The following is a 24272-nucleotide window of genomic DNA, read 5'->3' as shown; positions in this document are numbered from 1 at the left end:
TGAAAAGAATTCCAGTACATTTCTTAGTTTTTGGAAGTAAAAAATAAACAGAGCTTCCCAAACTTCTGAAACGTTCAATATTTCCTTAGGTATCCCGTTTTTTTTAAATATCTACAATGCAAATTTTGTATAACGTTTATATCAATGTCTCCAATTTCGCTTAATAACTTTTTCGGTAAATAGATTTTGCACCCTGTTTGCAGTACCCAGCATAGTTTTCATTTTTCGGTGGAATATTTCAGTTTTACCTAGAAGTGAGAAGGATTTTTTTTTATCGTAATTTATTACTGGTTATAGCCTTTTTATTGAGTTTGTTAGTTTTTAAAAAAAGGCTTTTAAGTTATTCATCGATGAATCTTTTCCGAACTCCTGAAATTTCAATCAATCCACTCAACTTTTTAATGGATAACCAAAAACTATTCATTTTATCCAATTGTGTAAATTTCCTTATTTTATTAGAAAAAAAATTTTTACTCAACTTTTGAAAGCAACAGTCGAAAATAGAAGCGCACGCGTTGGTAATAAAAAGGACTTGCAGGATCTTCGATGCTTCGCAACAGAATATCACAAGGCTCGCAATTACGAAACTGTCATCAATATTTATTATTATCGTCGTGTTACTCCGGTGCGAGCTCCTCACGAAGCTCATATTAGATGAATCAGATTTTTGCTTAACGCCTTATCTTGAGTAATGATCGAGAATATAACCCAACTATCGTGCCTCTCACTCAAGAAGTTGAACGTAAGCGAACAGCGTTTTACTATGATACGCATATCGTAACACACCTCGAATATTCCGATCAATTGACAGAACAAATATCTCTTCACACAAACTTACAATATTTTTCAACTAAATTCACCCTCGAGCTTTTCGGCGTTTTTTGTTAATCAATTAAATTAGCAATTAAATTTCTAATTACGAAATGAACGCGCGCCATTCATTCGTGTTTTTAAAAAATTTCGGATTTTCACGACTGACAAAAATTCAAATTGAATCTTTGAATGAAATGAGTATTATAATAACAAGAAGGATCGAAAATCTTGAGCCCATTGTACAAATTGTTTTTGAAAAATGTTCAATGAGAAATCTTGAAATTATAGATGACATTTCTCATACGTACGCTCACATTTTTCCTGTAATTTTATTTGAACACACATGAGCACGTGTATGAGTATCTGTGTGAATAATTAATTCAGAGCTCAGCAATAAACTCAATGCTAATGAAGATTTTTTTCCCGCAGCGATAATCGCTTGAGTGTCAAGTTTTCCGTACAATCGTTGTGAGCTTTGAGCGAGGCCGCGATAGAAGATCGATTTTTTGATAATTTTTTAAAATTCCTTGGAAGCGATCAAATTGAACGGTGAATAGAAAATATCAAATTAAATATTTTTCATATCATTCTTATGCGCCATCTTTTTCGGCTCAAGCTATCAAGGCTGCAATAGCAATGACAAAAAATCATAAAAGTAACGTCCTTGTGGCATGTGCTCATTATCGTTTCAATCTCAAAATTAATATCTTACCACATGTTGGAATTTAAAAGAAAAGTCTTAAATATGCAAGCGACGATCTATCTCACGATTATTTTGCGACGTATTCTCAAATAGATAAATACATTTAAATGCTGCAATTATTTAAACGGGAATACACGATATTTATCGTAATGGTCCCTTTGCCTTGATCAATTCAACGATTAAATGCGTTTATATGATGCGTAGGCGTAGGTGAGTTTGCAGCAGATCGTTTTTTTTTCACCGTCAACATATATTATAAGTCTAGCATTCCGTTATCCCGATAAGGTCGACCAGCATTCAGTAGCTCATCGATAAGCCTGCACTGATACTAATAATAGTAATAATAATAATAATAATAATTCAAATGAAATTCACACTGATATTAATAATCGAATACAAGTAATTACAAAATGAAAAGACAGTTTGAGTTTATTTGTGAAATAAACGAATTTCAAAAGAGGAAGCTGGCCTTAAATTTCTAGTCAATTTTTCGATCAATAGTCAATAAGGCGTATCCATAGATAAATAAATAAACAGCAAGGAGATGAAGATAGAAAGCAATATTCCGCGAGGCATCAATTCCAAAGTTCACGCATCGCTCGAATTTACGACCATGTTGCAAAAGTCATTTATATCTCGAACCTCCGGCATCATTGCACGTAACCTCAGAGAGTAGAATTAAAAAAAAAAAATATTACATGATACACAAAAATGTGTATATCTGTGAGTAATTTTTTTTATGGGCTATATATACGTCACTGTGGCGACAAGCTACGATTTCTTTGGCATACACACACACACACACACACACACACACACACACACACACACACACACACACACACACACACACACTCACCATGAAGATTTCCCTCCTTGCCTGGCAGCTAGAAAGTCAAATGAAGTAAGGTGCTTAAGACTCTTATCGATGCGTTTGATCTTTACCTATTGGAGGAATTGCTCGAAGTGTTCCTCAAAACTGTCGATTAATTATTACGAAGAAGTGCCCGACACAGTGTCTCTTACGCGTACAACCTCACTGTGAGGGTTTCACAGCATCCTATAGCGTGCGGAGAACAAAGCTTTAGCAGCTCTATTAACCTCCTGGTCGATTGTTCATTATGATACAATTTTTCTGAGCTTTGTAGCGACCATTAAGATTTTCGTCTGTGTGGAATCTGTAAATCTACTAAATATGCGAAAATAATGGATATGCGAAAACATGGGAAAAGGATGGCATCCAAGATGCTGCGCTTTCGCAGTTCGAATTTCAAAAACGTTCAGTTATAAAATCCAAAATCCGAAAAATTTCGAAAACGAAGCTAATTGGGTAAATGCTTATTCCCGAATCCTCACGAGTGTCGAATTTCAACACAAGCAAAATCAGATAAACAGCACATGTACATCTATATAGAAATCTGCTTGGATCGCTCATGGGTCAGTGAGTCATTCTCAATGTAACTTGAATAACTTTAACATGATTTCGAAGGATTAAAGAACAGAAAGGAGACTGAATGGTAAAAAATTTTTGTCGTCACGACCCCGCGTTTAACAGGTTGATCAGGGAATCTTCGCGATATTGCACACACTCGGCACAATATAAGAGCAAGCGGGCTCGCGATTAATGCGCGGTTCCTAACAGCATAATTACCATGCGACGCATAATTATAGGCCCTCAGGGTCTTTTCCCGGCAAAAGCTAAACGCCTCACACGTATGTACAACTATCGGGCACTCGCTGTTATACGCTCGATTATACCTCGCAAATCGTTGGTTTTTTTTCTTTCCTGCCATATACATGTTTCCCTCTCTCCTTCTTCTTCTTGGCTTTTCGTTGATTAATCAACGATAAAGCGCTTGAGCACGATGTATATTTTCAATGCATCTTCCGAGATCGAGTCTCATACGTGTGTCTACGCTAAGTTAAAGCCATCAGGTGTTTAGGGGGCTAGCGATGCGTAATTAATGCACTCGATGATTGAGATTCCTCGGACTATTCGCAAAGAGGCAAGCATCGACGAAATGAACATCGAAAGGCGGAAAAGAATTGAAATTTTTATTTTATTCTCATATTTTATTAATTATATATGCATCAATTAATGCAAGCGCAACGGCCATCGATAATACGGTTTATAACGGTTGATCAACCGGCACGAGCGAAGATATACTCGTAATACGAGTCTTGTATTAATTCTCCCAAAGACACGGAGGATCAATACGAGGATCCGTATTAATTTTGCTGGTGGAATTTTCCAGAAAAATTTACACCTCTTTCACTCTAGGCCCACGAACAATAAAGTTACGTCGACGTGTGATGCGCAAGCAGTTTACTCCTATAAAACTTCTTTCGAAAAAAAATGTTAATTGCCCAATGAATCAGCGGCGCGGATCATCAACGCGAGTTGTTGAATCTCAACATCGGTCGAGACGAGAGAAATACTTTTTGAATCATTCTTTTATATCACATACTAAGAAAATACGTCAAAGAACAATAAGAAATAAGAAAGAATCCTTAGAATGAAAATCCCGACGAATGATTTCTTCAATGCTGTTTTTACAAAAAGAACGCACTCGTTGTTTCGTAGGTGCAGGAGGATCCGATCTCACCCGCGTCTTCGTCACTGAGCAATCAGAATCAAAACGACAACGAGCAAGTGTTGCTGGCAACAATGCAGCCGGTAAACGTGCTTGACCTTCACGAACCCGGGGCGGCACCGAGTCTCCATCACAAGTACCACCACCACCATCACCATCGTCATCATCATCATCATCACCATCATCACAATAATCATCAAAACAGTCATCACCATCATCAGCAGCAACAGCACATCCAACAATCTGATCAGGATGAACAGAGAGTTCAGGAGGAACAAAACGGTCGAGTCTCACCGGAATCGGCGAACGGGAACCCCAACCTGGCCGTCGCAGGACACAAGATGATTGATCTCATATACAACGATGGCCAAAAGACCGTCATGTATACCCACGACAAGGAAATCATTTACGAGAGCGAGGCTGATCGAGTTCAAGTTGTAGAGTATCCTCCACCCCCGCCATCACCTTCACCACCACCGCCACAAAATTCCTCATCCAGATCTGAATTACTTGCGGGCAATTGCGTCTCCGGCCGGACGAACGCCTCGGTTCTTCATCTTCATCATTATCAACAACTTCATCTGCAACACGAGGATGAGCTGCCACGTGGCGTTGTCACGACAGCCGGTAATCCAGTAGCAAGCAACGCCACGGGTCCTATTATTGTCCTTTCGGAATTAGTGCCCGTCGATCCTGATGCCAGTGCCGTCACTGCAGAACAGCTCAGCCTGACCGCTGCCTCCCTACGTGCCGGGTGAGTACTCACTTTTTATTAACTTACCTGCTTTTACTATATATACCACTACCAAATATTCGAAATGTCACGGAGACCTTTCATTTTTCTTATTCTGAAAAATATCGCAGAACATTTTTTCGAATACTTGGTTGAAGCTCCCGGTGTCTTATTTGAGGATTTCACCGTTAAATTGTGAGATCACTTCAGTGCTCCCGAAGTTCGGCAAGAGTGAGCGGTAAATTTGTGAAGTAAGAATTGTAACAAACACTTAAAAGGAGGCTCGGTCGCGAATGTCTGCGCAACAGAAAAAAATAATTTTTTAATATCTCATAGTTAGATTATCAATAATGACATGTGCGAAATTTCAGATGGGGTCATCGACCGTTTAAGAACGAAAAAAATAGTGAAAGTTAGGATTTTTAACACGGGTCTTTATGGAAGAGTCACTCTCAAAACGCGTGTTCTAAGGGATATATATGCACTTACGCAACAGAAATAAACAAAAAAATAGAGTATTGTTCTCCAAATCGTAAGGATTCAGAATATATCAAAAAAGTTTGGAGTTATCGGCCTAACTAAAAAGATATTGACTGTTAAAATGTCTACAAACTCGATGTTCTGAGACGTTTCGTGACGGTGAGACGATTCCGCAACGTCGCAGAAATCAAATGTTCAGCACAGCGCTGAAGCGCATGCGCGATATTTGAAGTATCGACTGTCTAACCTGGAATTTGTAAAAAAATACACGCACGTCCGGGCGTGTGTATACGCGTACATAGAGGTTAAAAAAACGAATTAATTGTATAAAAACGACAAGTTTTAACGATTAACACAATTTATATACTTATTTTCCAACAATAATAGATAATGTTATATATCACAGGTAATGAGACCGAAAAAAAATCATAATAGATCGTTGAGTATTTCTGTATGAAATCAAGTCATTTTTAGCTGTTGAATTATTTTCTATATATTTCGATGTTGCCACTTTTTTGTGAGCAGGATCGTAACGTCAAACTGTACCTTTTTTTCTGATCTTTTTTTATTGATGTGTGACTGATTATTTTTGTTTTAAATGATTAATAATCGTTTTATAATGCATTCTGGTAATGCAAATATGCGCATTTAAAAAAAAACGGGGTGCCCCGTTCATGCACCCACAGAACCCGGCCCTACGCGACCGAGCTTCCTTAACATCCGTTATACCATGCATAGGATTAAAAGATGTCCGTCAGGTTAAGAACAATTAAGGGATAGTGATAGGTCCGATCAAAACTCCACTTTGTCAATGGGTTTTTTCCCTCAAAAATTAATGTCCCAGCAACAACGAAAACCATCGATGTGATAATCTCTGTAATCAGAAACTGTGAATGCTACATCGTTTTCTGGACCAATGTTTTTGGTGTGTACGTTTCATATTTATCATAATGTATCATTAGTCCTTCCATTTTCCAATCATTCGTTATGAAGGATTTATACAAAAAATAAGAAATTACTTTTTAGTCAATAATAAATAAGGGACGAAAAAAAGTCTAAACATGTGGAATGGTTTGATCGTTTATTGATATTTCTTCAGGCTGAGTATTTTATATATGATCAGTCCTCGTAGCTCTTCCATAGCAGTGTTAACAAAGAATAAAATGACAAGTTCCAGAACAAATCCTGCTTCACTTACGGTGCCTGTGACATCAATGTTATATTTCCGATATCCACATGCGTTCCATCTACGATATCCGTAAGCGGATCGTAAGGCACTTGCGAGCTTCTCATAGCTTCCTGAAACTTTTTAAGATTATTCTACAGGTACAAATGAAATTTTCCGGGCGACCTTCATCGGATGGTTCTAACCGAAGGTTCGGATGGCTCCGCCAAAACTGCGAGAGCCATTAGTTCCTAATTATCGAGAATTCCGTCGAAAACCTGTTCTTGCGAATGTCTGTTGACGAAAGCGGAAGGCTCAATTAGCGTTGCCACTTTTCACAAACTTTGCTTCTTCTCTCAAAAGCTTTATTATGGACTCGAATGAGCCAAACTTCGTCTCCCAGATGACCAAAATATCCGTCAATGAGTTTCCCAGTCTCGTATTTGCAGATTTAATTATAGCGTCCAACGTGTTTATTGGAGAATGAATCAGACAGTTTATTCAAGAAGATTCCGCACGCGGTGAAATAATGACATCTCGAACATTATATATGTCTATCTATACGTCATGCTCCTACATTCAACTGAAGAGTGTAAACGTGCTTGTAATACCCGGGGAAAGCGCCCACGCTGAATAAGTCAAGGGTGTGCTCGGTCTAAGGTCGTTCCCAAGAGCTAAACGAATGAGTGAAATGTCAGGCTCAATGGCAGCGACTCACATGAATGAAGATTTATTCTTTGCGCAAAGGCTGATTCGCTGCACATGCGTCGTGCTCTAGACTATCGAAGGGCATACTTACGGTAATGAAATAAAAATACCAAATACCGAAAAATGCAATCGAGCTTACATTCGCGGTACGAACATTCGTTAAATATATAAGTAGTACACTTTTGCTTCTCGACATCAACTTTGCCATTTTTTCGTCACTAAAAAGTGGTTTATTTTTCATCAAAAAATAAGAAATCAATCAGTATTCATTTGAGGCTTCCTTCACTTTATTCTGACGTAAAACAATTGAAGTTAAATAACCATTGCAAAAAAAAGATGGATCAATGATCAGCCACGTGGACCAAAGTATTTATAGAAAACGATTAAGTTCTAGTGAATCGTTGGATTTTCTGCAGTAACAATACTCGTGTCCAACGGAATCGTGGATGGGAATGGGTGGCGGGAGCAGGACGTGAAATCAGAAGATCAGTCTCGGAGCAACGAGAACAAACAGAAGGTGGATGAAGCGCAGACTCGCGTACACCTCGCCCTCGTTACTAACGGTATCGAGGGGAGACGAGATGCTCCAGACTTTAACGGTCCATCTTTCTCGCTCTTTCTCTTGCAGTCTGGAAGAGCCCGCTGGCAGAGTTCGCAGAAAACCGGGCAATCTCTCGTGTTTTATATAAACGTATATACAGCTATATAAAGGCGTGTATAAGTCCACTTGCCCCCCTCGGGAAATAGGAACAGTTATCAATTCATCAGGCTGATCTATGGATCAATTAGCGTCTTACAACTTCGATCGTACAGAAAATCTAAAATACAAAAAAGTCTTAAAGCCATTGGCATTCGATCTTGATAGAAAAGAAGACAAGGCTCATCGAAGAGGGGTGCGTGAAAAATCATTGAAAAATCGCTTTTCGAATCATCGTTGAAAGTCCTCGTGAGCTGTAATTGGAGTTTTATTATCTTAGAATTATTCCATTATTATTATCAATCCAAAACTTATTATTTGGTTATTTCTCATTCTTTTTTGCGTCGACAGTATTTTCCCATTTTGTTTCAACGAGTGGAACGATGAGGTTACTTGTTTCATTGAATGTTTGTGATACTTGTGCACGCATGAGATTATTTGCCATTGCCTTCAATAATAATCAACGCGTGCCCGTGCATTCTCGGGGAATAATAATCATAAAACTAATGATCGATTTATTGCTTTCATTTTGCTTACGTGAACTGTCGGCTATTGAGAATTACGGAATCACGTGACTTTAATTAATAAATCATGAGATAAAATAGAAAAAAATGTTCAAGAAACTTTTCTATTCGTACTGTTGACTTTATGGGGCAATAATAAGCGAAAAACGCTCGACAATTAGACTCCGGTACATTCATTTAATTACTTGTTATGAATAATATGCTTGTGAAAGCACAAAATAAGAAAATCGAAAGGGGAAGCTAAATAAGAACCGTAGATAATAAAAAGGTTGCGCTTCAAAACAGTGGAAGGTCGAAATTCAGTGGTTTTTTTTTTTTTTTTTTTAATTTATGTGCTCTGTAATAGCCCTCGGAAAAGAGACAGCTAACGAGGGGAGAAAAAATATGTGCATACATAGTCATATTTATATCACACAGTCTTAATTCAGAGGCTTTCTCAACGGATCTGAAGAACGGAGAACGTGAAGAATCAACGTCGAAGGAGAGTATAGGGACTACAAGTGCGGTCAGAGACGGCCCAATTCGATGGGATTCGATCAGGAGATTTTTTCTCTTTAATTACACATTTGAGGCGGAATAAAATTTATCGAAATTTTGTGTCTAGAATTTATCTTCTCAATCTTTATAGTGATAAATCACATTTTTTTCATTATATAAGAGAGAAAAAGCTCGTGAACTTTTCAGAAATAGATAAATTTTGAAAACATTAATTACATGATTTTTTTTATGAACCCCTATTTTCGAGGCGTTAACCAAAACGTCAGGTGACAAAAAAAAATAACGAGAGACGAAGGAAGAGAAGGACGTAGAAAAGAAAGAGGCGCAAGGAGGATTTATGTAGTTTTGATCGACACGCGTGAATCGTAAATCTCTCTGGCGTGTCTTTCGAGGTGAAATAAGTAGCTTATTTGAATGCACGACCCGATAGACAGCACGCATAGAATGCGCCAGACCGAACGTTTATCAGATGAAAAGGAAAATAGATTTACACGAAATAATGTATAGCGAAGCTTTAAAAAAGTTGAATTGTGAAATCTGATACTTCGATCTGTACAGTTAAAATGATGTCTCAGCAATAATAATCATGAATACATAACTTATTTAGAGCTTCAATTGAGTTGAACAATCGTTAATTATTCTAGGATTTAAAAATCAGTAAAAAATATTCGTTCCATAAGAAAAAATGGTTGATAGGATACATGTGAGAATGCAATGTATTGCGATTAGCTGAACTTAAGCTAGCGTAGCGAGCGAAACGATATTAGCATCCCGTCGTACCGTTGAATCGTAAAATAGATACATATATATATAAGGATACACAGACGCACAGGCCACTTGTGTACATTACGTTCGCGAAGTACTTATCAAAGACATGTTTAAAAGAGAAGAAAAAAAATGCGTAATACGCGAGAGCGAAGCGCCCTCTATGTGCACGCGTGTTGAACCTCGAGTTATTTACACGAGAATTTTAAGTCGCCGCGTCGAGAACGCGTGGATTATGTATATGCATGTGAGCAGACTATGTGCGAAGACTGTTGATATAAACATTCGGATTCAGGAGCAAGATAATCGGGAATTCCCAAAGACGATGAAAACTGCTTATTTGAGGTTATATTTATCGTAGGAAATAATTAACACGATTTTTTCGAGATTTAAAGGCCGAAAAAGCATCCACGGTTGTATTAGCCGCATGAGATAAAAAGCAGGCCTGGAATTGAGTCATGAAATTCGTCACTCTTTCTCACTCGGTTCATTCGATCCCAATTTTTTCGACTTTTTATGTCATTCGAATGCGCGTGACCTCTAAAGTCGAGCAACGGAAATACATGTATTTTTTCTTTTCAAGCCTTCAGCCGCTGCACCAAAGAATGCTTTTTTATTTGAAGTTGAGTTTCAAGTTTCAGTCAGAGAAATGTTAGAATTGCTTGGAATCGAAAATCTTGGGGCGAAGAAGAGAAAATCTTGAGCGTGCATGATACCTCGAGGCTTGCTCTTCTTTTGCGAGGAAACTCGAGAGCTCGAGGACAAAAACACGCGTAGGTGAAGACCATGATCCATACAAATATATAATAATATATATGTATAGGCAGCTGCTGGCAGTTTTCGAAAGGAAAGACGATACCGGCGTGTACACCTACACATTATAGTCCACGGACTGGACGGATTGGGCTCTTGCTCTCTTGCGGTGGTTCTCGGGCGATCCGTTGGTCGTCTCTGTTGAGGAATCAGCATTAAGACAAGATGGCCGCGGCGCGATGCTTCTCTCGAGAACTCTCGAACGCGATCGGTCCTACATGTGGAAAATGCCCACGGAGACCCTCGCTAAGGCACTCTCATTCTTTATCTGTTCGTTCGTGTTGCTTCTTTCCTTTTTCTCCGTTGTTGTTATTTTTATTTTTTTGTTATTTCCATTCTATCTCTCGCTCCTTTCCCTCTCACACAACCGCCATCTCCTTTTAATTCCCACACTGTACTTTCGTCTCTCGTTTCTTTCTTTTTTTTTCCATTCTCCGCAATCTCCTTCGTCCCCCCTCCGACTTCTCTCCTACGTCTTTTTCAACCTCGTCTCTTTCAGAATCTGCTCCCCACTTCGGCACTTCTTCCGCAGTGAAGCCCCAGCATCCTCTTTTATTTCTCACCATGAAGCTTCTCATTTTATTGACCAACAAACACCACACACACTGTTTCTCGGTGTCGAAATGGAACTCGCGCATCACCGGGGGTTTTCAGCCCATGCGTATATGCGACGGTATCACGGTGAACACACGCCTACGATATCGATCCAAATAATTCGCGATATATTTGAGTTTTTTTTCTCAAAAGTCTTTGGTGAACGGTGGCTAACGCATATATGCTTCGCTGTTGCACGCACGATCGACATTTTCCATCGCATTGCGCACTACTCAAGCGCGGATAGATCGTGAAATTTTGAAGAAAAATGCGTTGCTGTTTTTTTTTTTTTTTTTTTTTAACGCCTCATCGTTCACGAGATATCAATGGGGAATTTCGGTAGCGAATAAATCGCGAGCAGGTTTACCGATCGCGTGGAGTGAGAGGAGCGCGCTGGATTAGTCGTCGCGAATCGATTCGTATCTTGGGACTATATTAGTATCGTAGAGGAAAAGGATATGGTCAAGGACTTTTGTATTTAGAATTTTACAAGCTGAAGACCGATCGCAGTACCGGACGAGAGTTTTCAACCGTTTTATGAAATGAGCCCCCGCGCGCGCGCGGAGAATGTCCGCATGAAAAATGAATAGAAGTGCGAATAACGGCTGGACGTCAGTGACGTCGCGGAATCAAAGATTCGTAAATTTTTATCGAATTAAGCAGTGGCCTCTGAGGACTTCTCCCTGTCTCTATCTTTCTCCTTTACATGAGAAACCACAGTCCCGAAGCTGATAAAAGAAAAAAAAAATCATCGATGCGTACACGTAATGGCCGAGGGGCGTGCTCGTATCTGAGGCGCTCAGACTCAAATGGAAAATAAGAAAATAAAAAAAGTTGGGAGAGAAAAAAAATGACGCATCAAAGGTGGTAGGGGTAAGAGATCGCGGAGCCAAATGCCGCACACTTTTTTCCCCGTGCTGCGTTCTACGTTTCGCCCTCCGCAGCCTCTCTCACCGCGTGCGCATGTAAGAAAATTACAAGGCTCGCAATCGAGAACCCGAGACTTTTAACCGAGAAACTTGTGGCGAATGTGTATATGTACTCCTCTCGTCTCTCGTGCTGGAACATGAATACAAGGTAAGGAGGCAGCGAGAAAAAAAAATGAAAAAAATAAAGCAAGAAAGATGGGCGAAAGGGAGAAGAAAGGGAGAATGTAAACGAGGCGGTGAGGAAAGAAGTGTTTATAACTCAAATGGCGCAATGCCGTTTCACTTGATTCATCAATTCTCTTCTTTACTTTTTCAACAATAAAAAGTCGATTCGATCGTTCAATTAAATGTCTGATTTTTTTCATACTATTCTTGTTTATTCATTTCTGAAACAATTCCCCCCCAAAATATTGTTAGCTCCGTGAAGAAAAAAGTTGACAAAATTTCACCATATTTTGTATTGTCTTCCGGTTAGTCGCTACTGTTCGCGCTCGTTGCAGCGGTTGCAACAAATATTCCAACCGAAGGAAAACCTTTTTTTCATTGATAAAACGAGCATCAGGGGATAATGGCGCGCATTAATTTGTATCGATTCGCGCGACCTTAAGGGATATGTATAATTATATAGTCGACTGCCGCGGCGTTTATCTGGAGACTCGATCGACACTGGTACACGTCGCGAGCTCCTACCTTTCCTATAAGGAGTCTGGCTTCTCTCTTTCTCTTTTTTTATCATTCTTTCTTGAGTGTGGCGCGCGGGACGTTATTGCGATCGCGAAAGCTACCGCTTCTATCTTTTGCCTTTCTCCCTCTTTCTCGCGTGTGTTCACGCACGTAATAACACCTTTTAATGCGAAAAACGTATTCGAGCGTCGTTTTACGACGTTATTGCAAAAGATCGTGCATGCGTGTGTGTGTGCGTGCGCGCTCACTCGCAGCGTGGCGTCAGTGTGCACTTCGCGCACCTTTGGCGCCCGAATCGTATACACCGTCGGGTATGACTCGCCGCGGGTATACAGGCGCACTAAATACGCTTCGCGAACCGAGTTCATACCTCACTCCGCTGATAAAGGATTTCGATTCGGTTGACTAATCGTTCTAATCGATATACGAACTTTATATAATTGACAGTTCACATAGTGATGAATATCACTATTATTGATAATAACAACAACAACAACAACACCAAACATAGTAACAAAATGTCGAGTACAAAAACAATGGCAATGGTAATAAGGGGAAAAAAATATATTTTCACTAATGAAATACATAAAAATATTGATTTATAGAAAATATAGTTCGAAGCGTGGTAGATTGAATAATTATGGCAAAAGTCCATAATCGTGCGTGAAATCTTGGTCTCCGTATCGTGGAGAATCGCGTATAATGTTATATGTTAATATATCATGGATATACGTATAGATATTTAATAAACGTATCCGCATGCAAGTTTTCATATCTCCGGGTAAAAACATAAATATACATTAAGCGAGGGGAATATTGAATCGAATGTCCACCGCGATTAGTCAAGCGCGATAAGAGGTCGGGGGGAGCAGGCAGAAGGGGGAAGTGGAAAAATATAATTTGTTGCAGAAGCACTTTGTCATACCGTGTACGAATTGGACACGATAGTTCGATACCGACTCTATTTGCTTACGTGCGTCCGCGCGCGTGTGTGTGTGTGTGTGTGTGTGCGTGCGCGTGTAAGAGAATATTAGCGAAGGAGACGCCCGAAGGTTATTACGAATTGTTTATAAATTATACGTATTGGCATGATAAACGAATAAGAAAAAAAAAAGAAAATGGGAAAAAAATAAAAAGTTAACGCCATTTGGAATTTTATATCTTACAGAAGCAATAAATTAATCGTGAGACACTAACACGCGAGTTTATATCACCCAAGAGACGAGAGTCATATAGTAAATGTAAGGATAGTTCTCTGATCACTCATATATATGTATATGTCGAGGGGCAATCGGATCTTCATGTTCCAAGATATTTTGAAAAACCAAGAGAGTGTAGAAAAGAATAAAAAAGAATATTCGACACTCCGGGGAAGATGCAAAAGAGTGTATAAGAGCTAAAAAGAAAAATACGCTTATCGAATTCGCGAAGAAGTCCGAGCGATAAACTTCCATGCTTTCGCGAGCAGCGTTGTTGTAAATATTCGCAAAAAAAAAATAAAAATAAAAATAAAAATAAATGTATAAAAACTTAGTGGCAGGATCATGTCATGAGACAGTGTGGAGTGTAAAAGCGAGGGAGAAAGAGCTTGGTGACTCATCGTACCCCCTAAAATAGAAATGATGCGGGATTTGGCGACTAACCTTGAATAATCCAACGTTCCACACTGGTGAATATTGATTCTGGAAATGTTGGGGACGTTGAGCACCGCAAAAAACGGATCGTCAGAAGCAATGAGCCGAAGGCTTGTCAGCAGCAAACTGTCGGGGTGGAAAGTGATCCTAAAAAGGTTATTTCACGGTCAGATGGTCTCTGGAACCTTTAGATGATTTAAGAGCTGCGGCGCTTTCTACGAGTCCCCCGTAAGACTCTATTCAGCTTTGAACACTTTACGTGGAACAATGAATTAAAAAATGTTCAAGAAAAACATAAAAACTCCCGACTGAAACACTCGTGCACTTAAGAGAAGAGTAATAAACTTTAAAAAGTGGGAAATGAAATAGATGTCGGGATTTTCATCGAGCGATGTCTCTAATCGAATCATTGAATAAGAAGTAATGACATCTCTCGATGAAAATCCCGACATCTATTTTATTTCAGACTTTTTAAAGTTTATTACTCTTTTCTTGAATGAAGAAGTTTTTCAGTCGGGAGCCTTTATGTTTCAACATTTTTTTATTTCACACTTTTTAAAGCTCGTCATTTTTTTTATGAAAAAAATCCGGCAGGGTGTCAACTCGACGTATATCACTATATATATTGTAAAGTTGACACACTTGGCCGCTTGGGACCCTACCTTGAAAACAAAAGCTCGGAATGAAACTAGCAACATACAACGGTGTGAAGTAGTCGATGATCGAGATATATGGTCATGTTGCGATATGCTCAAACGATGTGTAAAGTTAAATAAACAAAAGAATTCGCGATGAATCTTGACATACCCTACATAGATAAGAACATTGTTCGGAATATATAGAAAGTTATGTAAAAAACTGTCGATGAAGGAATATCCTCCCCCACTCATTGATCGCAGTGAAACGCACAAGTTCCTTATTTTGGCCCTACGGACAGTCGGGAGTTAAAAATATCAACTGGCTGAATGTAATTTAGCCGCAACTATTTAACATCCCGTCGCCTCGTCTGAATAGCCTCTGGAACATTCACGATCCCCGGGTAACGCCTCCTTATTTACCAACTAATCAATTAGTTCGCTCATCGAGCTCTCGGCCGTGCCGTGAAAACAGCCACTTGACTACACCTTTGATTTATTTATTGAGCGTTCAATTGCACATTTGCCATGTGCAATAAGTCTCGAGATAAGGGCTTTCTTGACCTCGAGACTACCGAGGAGTCGGTAATCTCGAATGATCAACTCCGATGGAGACCGGCGTGGGTCACCTTAGAACGGATCCCATACCGTCCGAGCTCTTTTGCTAGCCTGGTCAGCACGTGATCTATTAACGATAACTCTCAGCTTCGGTATACCTTAAGTAATTCAGCCAGCTCTGGGTAATCAAGTCGAATCAACTTTACTATCATGAAAATACTCTCCCGATATCCTGCTACTAAGTGCTATTTACTTCATTTCATTTCTTTAGAGCTTAGTGCATTGAGCCAACGTTGATGATTAACTTTATTCTCTGCTTTGGATATCATCGCCGTCATCTAATTGCCCATCTAAGCGACTTTGAGGATATTGAGTGGTGAAACTTTACGCTAGAACTGCCCAAATTTCGATATCAATTATAGTCATAAGGATCCAAAGAGTTCGGTAGGACGTCCAAAATTGCTGATCCACTGTCAAGTAGTAGTGGAGTTATCAGGCAGCCCATCGCTTAGTACTACGTCGTCCGGAGCGCGGCTTTGGAAGAGTGGCTGATGAATGTCCGACCGATGAGGATACTCAAATTTTTCATGGGACAGTATCGATGACACTCGTAGTCACAACGACACGCTCATATGAGAATAATTCCTTTTCATATCCGGAACCAGACTGCCAGGATAGCTCAGGGGGCCACGTGCCTTCCGCGAGTGCGATGATTTCCCAGGCAGTCTGCGAGAGACGTGAACTAATGAGTCTCTTTCTCTCTCTTTCTCTCTCCGGTGGAACTGGCGTGTAAGCGAGCCTCGTATATAATCGTGAAGCAACGGAAAGACGACGACGACGACGACGAGTTTGGTTGATCTCGTGTGCATAAGTAAGCGAGATGCGGAGTATATTAGTGGAGTGGTGAGTGTTCGGTAGGATTACCTGTGTATGTATATGGAGTACATAGACATATGTACAGTTGGAGGTAACTCTCGCGGAGTTGGGACAGCACTGGCGTTGGAGAAGTGGTCCCCGGAGCTATGTTAGTCGAGTCTAAGCGCGCGCACGAGGCAGGACCCGCGGTAAGCAAAGCAAACGACCTTCCGTGGAATCTGGACAACCTGTCTGCCACGGTTTGTTCGTATGTATATGTATGTTTGTGTATTGCTGGTTGCTGGCGAGACCAGCAGCCGAAGAGCCAGAGCTTAGCAAACCGGCAGCATTACTTGTTCTCTTTTTTCTTATCTCTCCTTCAGCCTTCTTTCCATCTCTATCGCTCTCCTCATTCCGCATCTTGTTTCAATTCTCTATCCTTTCTTGATGTTCGTGATCTCCTTGTTCAATATCCACCTCCTCTCTCGCTAGTTCGAGCGAACCAATCTAGTCTCTCACTCACCTTCTTTCTCGCTCCTTCGCACTTCCTAGCTCTTGTTGCAGTACTTTCCCCGGATAACTTCTGTAGACGGGTCCAGTAGAGCCGGTACTTTAACGTCCTCGGTAATTCCACCAACAATGTAACGATCTTTGAGGTGGTCTTCCTGTGCCCAGTCCTCCACGGACGTATCAGAAGCGAGTTTCAAATTAACCCTAGAACGCATGACTGGGGTGTGAGCACACCCCACGCGAACTTCAAACTACGCTCCCGTCCTAACAAGCGACATTATCGACTGATTATCGACGGATTTTTTAATATATAAATTCAATTGAAATTAGTTTTATCGTACATCATTCTTTTCGTTATAAAAAAACGAAGAAAATGGTGTAGGATAAAGTCAGTTTAGCATCGTAGGACCGGATTTATAAGCAGAAAAAGAGTGGGGTGCGTTCAAACCCCGGTCATGAGGTTGAGGGTATGAAAAAAGGCACATGAGGTGTAGGGTTAAAGGATTGGCAGATCATTACGATAGCTCGAACCCAAACTGCGATTTCGTGTCATCGCGCGAGATGCCCCGCGATTGAAATCTACTTGAGGTAGATCTGCCGAGAGTTCTTTCGTCGCTCGCTTGTCACGTTTACCGGCTATTCCTTAAATTTCGATAATTCCTCGCTCGATTAATTCTTATTTGTAATAAGACTTGTGCCCTCTGTTGTTGATTTTCGAATTGAAGTAATTTCTAATGGTACAGCCCCTTCGTAAGATACTGCAATCAACATTCCACAGTTTGGGCATTAGAAAACCTTTCCGAGGAGACGCTACAACGATAACGAGCCTCCTATTAACCCAACCCAGATTTGCAGCATTTGTTGGTAGGTCACTGAGTCTGGTTCGAGTGAAACCGCAATCGTAAAGACGATTTTCCTCAGAATCAGGACAGTTTAGCCCTCGGCAATTATCCATTGCTTTTGCTAGCTCCTTTTTGCCTTCCATCGAGATAAACCTGTATCGACCCAGGTTTCTTTTACTAATGGATTACCCAGAGAGCGAAAGAGAGAGTCTTCGAAGACGTCGATGCATTTTACGTGCTCTCTAAAGATATATCTGGGTGTGGTGGCTGTTTACAATGGAACTGAGGAGCTCGTGGAGGGTTTAAGGAGAGACACCGGACGCCAAGTTTTCTACTTGGACTCCACTCGGGTCTTCAGCCTTTAAGGTATGCTGAAAAACGAACCTGAGCTCTCTGCCCACTGGAGAAAGCTTATTCTTCTCGCTCCAAGTGACATTTCGGATAATCCGTTTGATGATTTTCTACGATGGTAACTATACTATTTCTGATCGCTCTTGTCTCCGACGGGTATCAAAATAAACGTAAATTTCTCAGAATAAATACTCCAATCAAGCCTCAAAAACGGTCGGCATTTTTTTCTACGAATAACTCGTCAGTATCTCGTCGAGTTGCACAGTGTCCTTTCATTTTATTCATTTTCTTTCCTTCCGCGCCTCCGTTCGTTTTTTATTTTGTGACAAAACCGTCACAAATTTTATAAATATATCGTTACCCGGCAACCAAAGAGTCGTTTTTTCCTTGGAGAGGAAAGCAACAGGGAGAATTGAAGAGAAGAAAAGAAATCTGTATGGGAGCACAATCGTCTGAATTAGTGGGGTCTCGTGGCATCGTTACATTGTTCGCTACTTCACGTCTTCCAATGGCGGCCACACGTGGTTAACTCGACTGAAACATTACATATAAATCTGTATATATATTATTTTTATACATACGCGACCGACGAGTTTCGCTGAACAATGAATCAGAAAAAAACTTAAATAAATAAGTGACTCCGAATAGAAAAAAAAAAAAACAATTCTGCATTAATTATAATACGTAGGAACCAAAATGTCGAGAAAGTATTTTAGAAGTATCGATGCTTCGGATACCGATAAAAATCTTTCTCTTTTTGGGATCTTATTTTCAGCAGCTCCAAACTTTGTAAAAACAAGTACCGAGTATACCTTGGAATCGAAAAAAAAAATACGACAAAATCGACTCGATTCGAAAAGGAGGTTCGGTCACGAACCATTATATCTGCGCATGCAAAATTTCGAATGCGGTCTTCAATCACATGCAATAAAGCAAAAAAAAATGATTGGAGATGAAATGTTAAACACAGCTCTTACGAAGGAGTTACTTTCAAAACGCATGTCCCATAAGTGATATCTTCATACAATCGTGCAGCGAATACACTGCATCGATAACCGGAGTGAAGTTCCTCGGATTGTGGGAATTTAGAATCTGTCAATAAAGTTTTGAGTTATCGACCAATCTAAAAAAAATGTTAATTATTGGTGTCTGAACACTACTCGACGTTTCAGACGTTTTATGGCTACCATACGATTCTGCAGCATCGCAGAAATCGAATGTTCAGCAACAATCAATTATATTGTTGTAAATTAGTGTATAAAAAAAAAAAAAAAAACGAGGGGGCAACTCGCTTGTGCGCCCTCGTAACCTGGCCCTACACGATCGATTCTCCTTAATAAATAAAAGTGCATACACGTGTGTTGGATCGTATAAAAATGCGTACGTGTGTTTATAAATGAAAAGAGAGGAGATTTATGTATATGAAGCTTCTCTGAAGTCTCTGTGGCGAACAACCAGGAGGCAACTGTCTTTCTTACGTCAGTGGGTGGAACTGGCTTGATTTACGGCGCGTAAACGCTACTCGAGCCAATTGCACCTTTGCAACTTATCTCTCATGCTCTGCTCTTGCTCGCCAGCGAGCGCCCTCTCGCGACAGCTTATGTAACCTGCGTTTATGTGCGTAACTCTCTTCTTTCCTCTCTCTTTCTTTCTCATTTTTCTCTCCTTCCCCTTCGTTTCTCCCTTTCCCATATGAGCACACGTGGGTTACGTGAAAATGCAGCCAGGAATATTCCAATTTGAAATATACGAACGTATTCATATGCTTACGTAACGGAAGGTTTCCAGGGGAGTATTTTGTTGAAATACATAATAAACGAGAATTCGTAAAGGCGTTACAATTTTTTTTTCCCAAAAAACTCGTACATCTCGATGAGCCTCGTTCCATTTTGTTGTATTTAAATAAGCATCTATAAGAAAATTATTGAATCGAAATTATTTTTCACAAAAAAGTTAGCGTGCAACGTTTTGTGATAAATATAACTGAAATTATCGTCACTTATGATGCACTTCCTAGTAGATATTTAACTGTATACAAGCATGGAGAAGTGTTTTTATAGAAAATTGAAGACTTCGAAGCCTGTCAAATAACGCGACCATATCATCTTCGTGTTTTATATTAATTTTCACAGTTGACAAAAAAAAATTGAGCCTCGATCATAACCGCCCTCGCGAGATCTATCGACTAACGTTCATCCTCCATCTTTCACGCTAAATATACAGAGAATGTAACGGATTATAGTCGCTCGATTATTACAGCTCTTGAGCTTTTGCCTCATCTCGTGAGTTATTGAGGACGTAATCTTCCGGGCACGATCTCGTCTCCATTTTTTTTTCACTTCGTTTACATGCATAACAAATTCACATGCTCTCCATTCATTTTTATTTATTAATAATATTTATAATTCTTAAACTTCGTTTATTATTTATAATTTTTTTTTTTTTTTTTTTAAAGATATCCGTTATCGATAGAAAAAATGGACGTACAAGGTCATTGCCACGCCATCGCATTCGAGCCATTTCCGCCGTAACATATCGATCGATTCTTGTACGAAGCCTTTCGTATTAAGCAAATTGAGAGCCATCATGGCCGGCCTTATGCCCCGTAAAACGATATTTTAACTCGCACATTCAAGTCATTTTCATATATGAAAAAAATATTTTTCAGGATTGCAAGTATCGCGTAATTCGTTTATTGCATTGCGACATAAATTATCACTGATTATGTGGAAACGATTCTTCTCCAAGTTGAAATATTATTTAAATAAAATATAAGAGAGAACGATGGAGTTCACGCACTCCAAGGTGGAACCGAGATACTTTTTCTTCTTTTTCTTCCATATTTATTTATGATCTCGTCTAGGTGAAGAGGAAGTATGCCTTATAACCCAACCCAGACCATCCATCTCTTCGCCTTGTGAACTGGAAGAGCACGAGAGAGAAAACTCGAGCTCTCGAGAGGTCCATGAACGGCTCACAGCCATAAGAGCGTTGCTTGTCGTAACCATATCTGTACGACAAGCAGACTACAGAAAGCTTCAAATGTGATCCCATTCGAATTCAAAACAATAACATACTCCTTTTCAAGTATCGCTCCCCCCTCATCGAAATAATTTGCGACTTTTTTTTGAATTCGTCCTCACCGAAACCACTCAACAGTTTGATTATAGCGAAGAACATATGTTATGGGGAAACTATGGGGAAATATTTTTCAAATGTATTAAAATTCTCAAGGAAAATTCAAGACAAAAAAAAATTATTTAAAAATTTATCCAGTTTCCAATAAAAAAAGATTCACATTCAACGTCATGTTTACTTTTTGTCTAGTAAATATAATAACGAAAAAAAATCGATCCATTTTAAATAATTGTCTCGAAGATTTTTTGCAACAGCCTATAGATCGTATGTATATGTATTTATAAAGAGAGAGAAAGAGGATAGAGCGGAGACAGGGCGTGGTCCAGTCTCGCTCTTACTTATAATTATACTTATTCGCGCTTACTCAATGTATGTATGAACGTATATACGCTATACACGAATCGACTACCACATTATTCACGTAGCATGAACATAATACACACATTTTCTAATCATTCGGATAATAATAACAATTATTATTATTATTATTATTATTGTTGTTGTCAATTCTAACAGTACTGAAAATCGTTTGAAGAATGCAGTTTTCGTTAAAAATTCCATGATATTGAATATTATTTCCATTTTCTATAAAATGTATTACCACAAAACAATCAGGAGTTTAATAATATAATCGTAAAAAGTTGTAAATGGCCCGTTCGGGGAATGACTAACTTGTCGTCGAGTCTCGAAGATCAAATCAATATAAAATTTATTATCAACTAGGAATTATGTTAAAACACTCATTACGAACTCTCGGTTTGTCCCAGCCACAAAACTGCCCATACAGACGTCAGTAAAGTGTAAACGAAAACTCAAATAACCAATTCAAACGAAGTCCCGCATTTCGACCGCAAGTAAGCTTGAAATATGTATTCGCAATGGAATTATGAGAAATGAAAAGTAATTTGAAAAAGTGAACAAAAATATTTGCATAATTGTTTATATTCGATGCAACAAAATTTTATAGTTTATCATGACCTTGAATTTTTATCACCATTACTGATACAAAAATGATGTTTCCGATGGAATTGCATGGGTCAACGATAAGAAGTATGAATTTAAAAAAAAAGCCATGCCTCGCTTAATGGGTAACAAAAATTCAAAAATCCTTTCGGAAATCGCGGAGTCACGTTCGCGTATGGGTGAAATAACAATAAGAATACAGAGGGAAGATGCAGCGAAGAGCAGATCGAAGAATAGAAAATTTGAGCATACATAGAGACGCGGAAACGACCGAGGGATGGCCCTTTCAAAGGGTCATCGCCTCTCAACACTGGCCTGACCATCCAAGCCCAAACGAGCATCGATCCCAGCAACTTTCGTCCCTTTTTTTATCTCCAAATTTACGTTCTCTCTCAGTCTCGCTCCTCTTCTCAGAGCCCTTCGATTTTTTTAGGCCTCCGCTCTTCTTCCCTCGTCTCGGTTACCCTCGTAATCGAATGGGCGAGAAAGCGAGACGAACCCCATCGAGAGACGCGGTAGCGGCTCGACGCCGAATATTAGAAGAAAAAGCCATCGCGCGAGCCCTGCTCCACTCGTATACACGCCAATGTGCTGGATTTTTATGTGACGTCATATACACTTATACTTATATGCATGCAGGTATATAGAATCGTATGGGTTCGTAAATATGTATGTGTGTGTTGGATTTGTACCCGTGCCCATATGATTATACGATAGAAATTCACCCCTTGCACAAAATGGGGTACGTAAAATCGTTCACTACAGCTGGCACTCCCTGATACTCCAATGACGTTGTCCACGGCAATCGTTCATTTCTTCATGACTCTTTTCGTGAGTTTCGGACACGAGTCACGTCAGAATGCGTTTTTTTTACCGGCTCTTTCGAAGTATTTTGTCTGATGGAGCGACGTAAAGTTCCGGCAGCTAGCGTGCTTTGCACTCTTCATTGCTCGGAATATCACTTTTATTTGAGAACATTGAAAAAATTCATTTCGCTTATTCCGAAACGCTCATTTTTCTCAGAGAGCGAAAAAAGGAACGTTTACGTGGCTCGCATACGAGCAAATGTTTAGCTTCCGGTTTGGTTAGACCTCCGAGAACGACGTTTCACAGAAAAATCAAAAGACGATCATTTCCGCCTATCTTTGATACGCCTACAAGCGGAATGCTTGATTGATGCATTCGAATAAATTATTTTTTATAAATACTCATATCAAAGAAAAGTCGTGCTTTTTTTTAACTACGCACTCTCGAAAAAAGTGTTGCGCCTTTTAAATTTATTTCTTACGGAGTTGAAGCATCGATACTCTCCCCCGATAATTACGACGGTAGCTACAAGTTGTAGGTAATAGAGGATTTTAACAAGGTCATTGATTAGCACTCGTGATGTTAAATAACTGAAAAAAAGTTTACAATGTTGTGAAAAAAAAGGAACGAGTGAGCGAATCCCCGTATGAGACTCGTGGCATGAAAAATATTATCGTATTACCAAACATTCTTCCTTCCCTTTCTGCAACCCAGCATGCCCCATCGAGCTAACAACTCGCGCAATATTTTTTATTTTTATTTTTCATTCGGTTCTTTTTTTCATTCATTTCATTTTGTATCATATATAAGATGCACGATCATTTATTACGTGTGCTTACTGCATCGCTCATGGGAGTCTCATTAGCCTCGGTGTGTATCTCTGTCCGAAGGTTACGTGAGGTATTTAAATAAATTTTCTACACACGCACACAAGCGCGCGCGCGCATATTCAAATTTATATAAATATATATAGGTGTTATAAATGAATGTATATAAATGTGTTTATTTCTGTCTTGTATTACCGCCATCCTTTTTCCACTCGTATACATACACCATTCCCTCTGCTCATCGATAAGCAACGACAGAAATATCGTGCCAGGACTCTCGGGCACAAGAGTGATTGTATAATCACTAATTAGCCAATCACTCGATTCAGCCACCTCTGAATTTCATTAGAATACATTTTGAGAAGAATAAGAATTGGTTTCGAAATTCACGGGAAGACTGGCTGGCGGGATAGTAATTTTTCAATATTCACCATGCTGGTTTTATCATAATG

The 24272-nt window shown here is 39.5% G+C and overlaps 1 protein-coding gene across 3 annotated transcripts in view; it reads left to right on the top strand.

Annotated features, from left to right (window-relative positions):
* The window catches only part of LOC122412166 (protein grainyhead), an 86622-nt gene that overhangs the window by 7457 nt on the left and 54893 nt on the right, over positions 1-24272 (top strand). For 2 of the 3 annotated variants that reach the window (XM_043421517.1, XM_043421519.1), the window contains exon 3: positions 4101-4864. In XM_043421517.1, coding sequence (XP_043277452.1) covers positions 4101-4864 — 764 coding nt within the window. Of the gene's footprint in view, positions 1-4100; positions 4865-8070; positions 8090-24272 lie in introns of those variants that run through there. The other variant, XM_043421520.1, reaches the window with a different exon arrangement.

This window comes from Venturia canescens, chromosome 6 (assembly GCF_019457755.1).
Source record: "Venturia canescens isolate UGA chromosome 6, ASM1945775v1, whole genome shotgun sequence".
Lineage (NCBI taxonomy): Eukaryota > Metazoa > Arthropoda > Insecta > Hymenoptera > Ichneumonidae > Venturia > Venturia canescens.
This window is presented reverse-complemented; position numbering and strand designations above follow the sequence as displayed.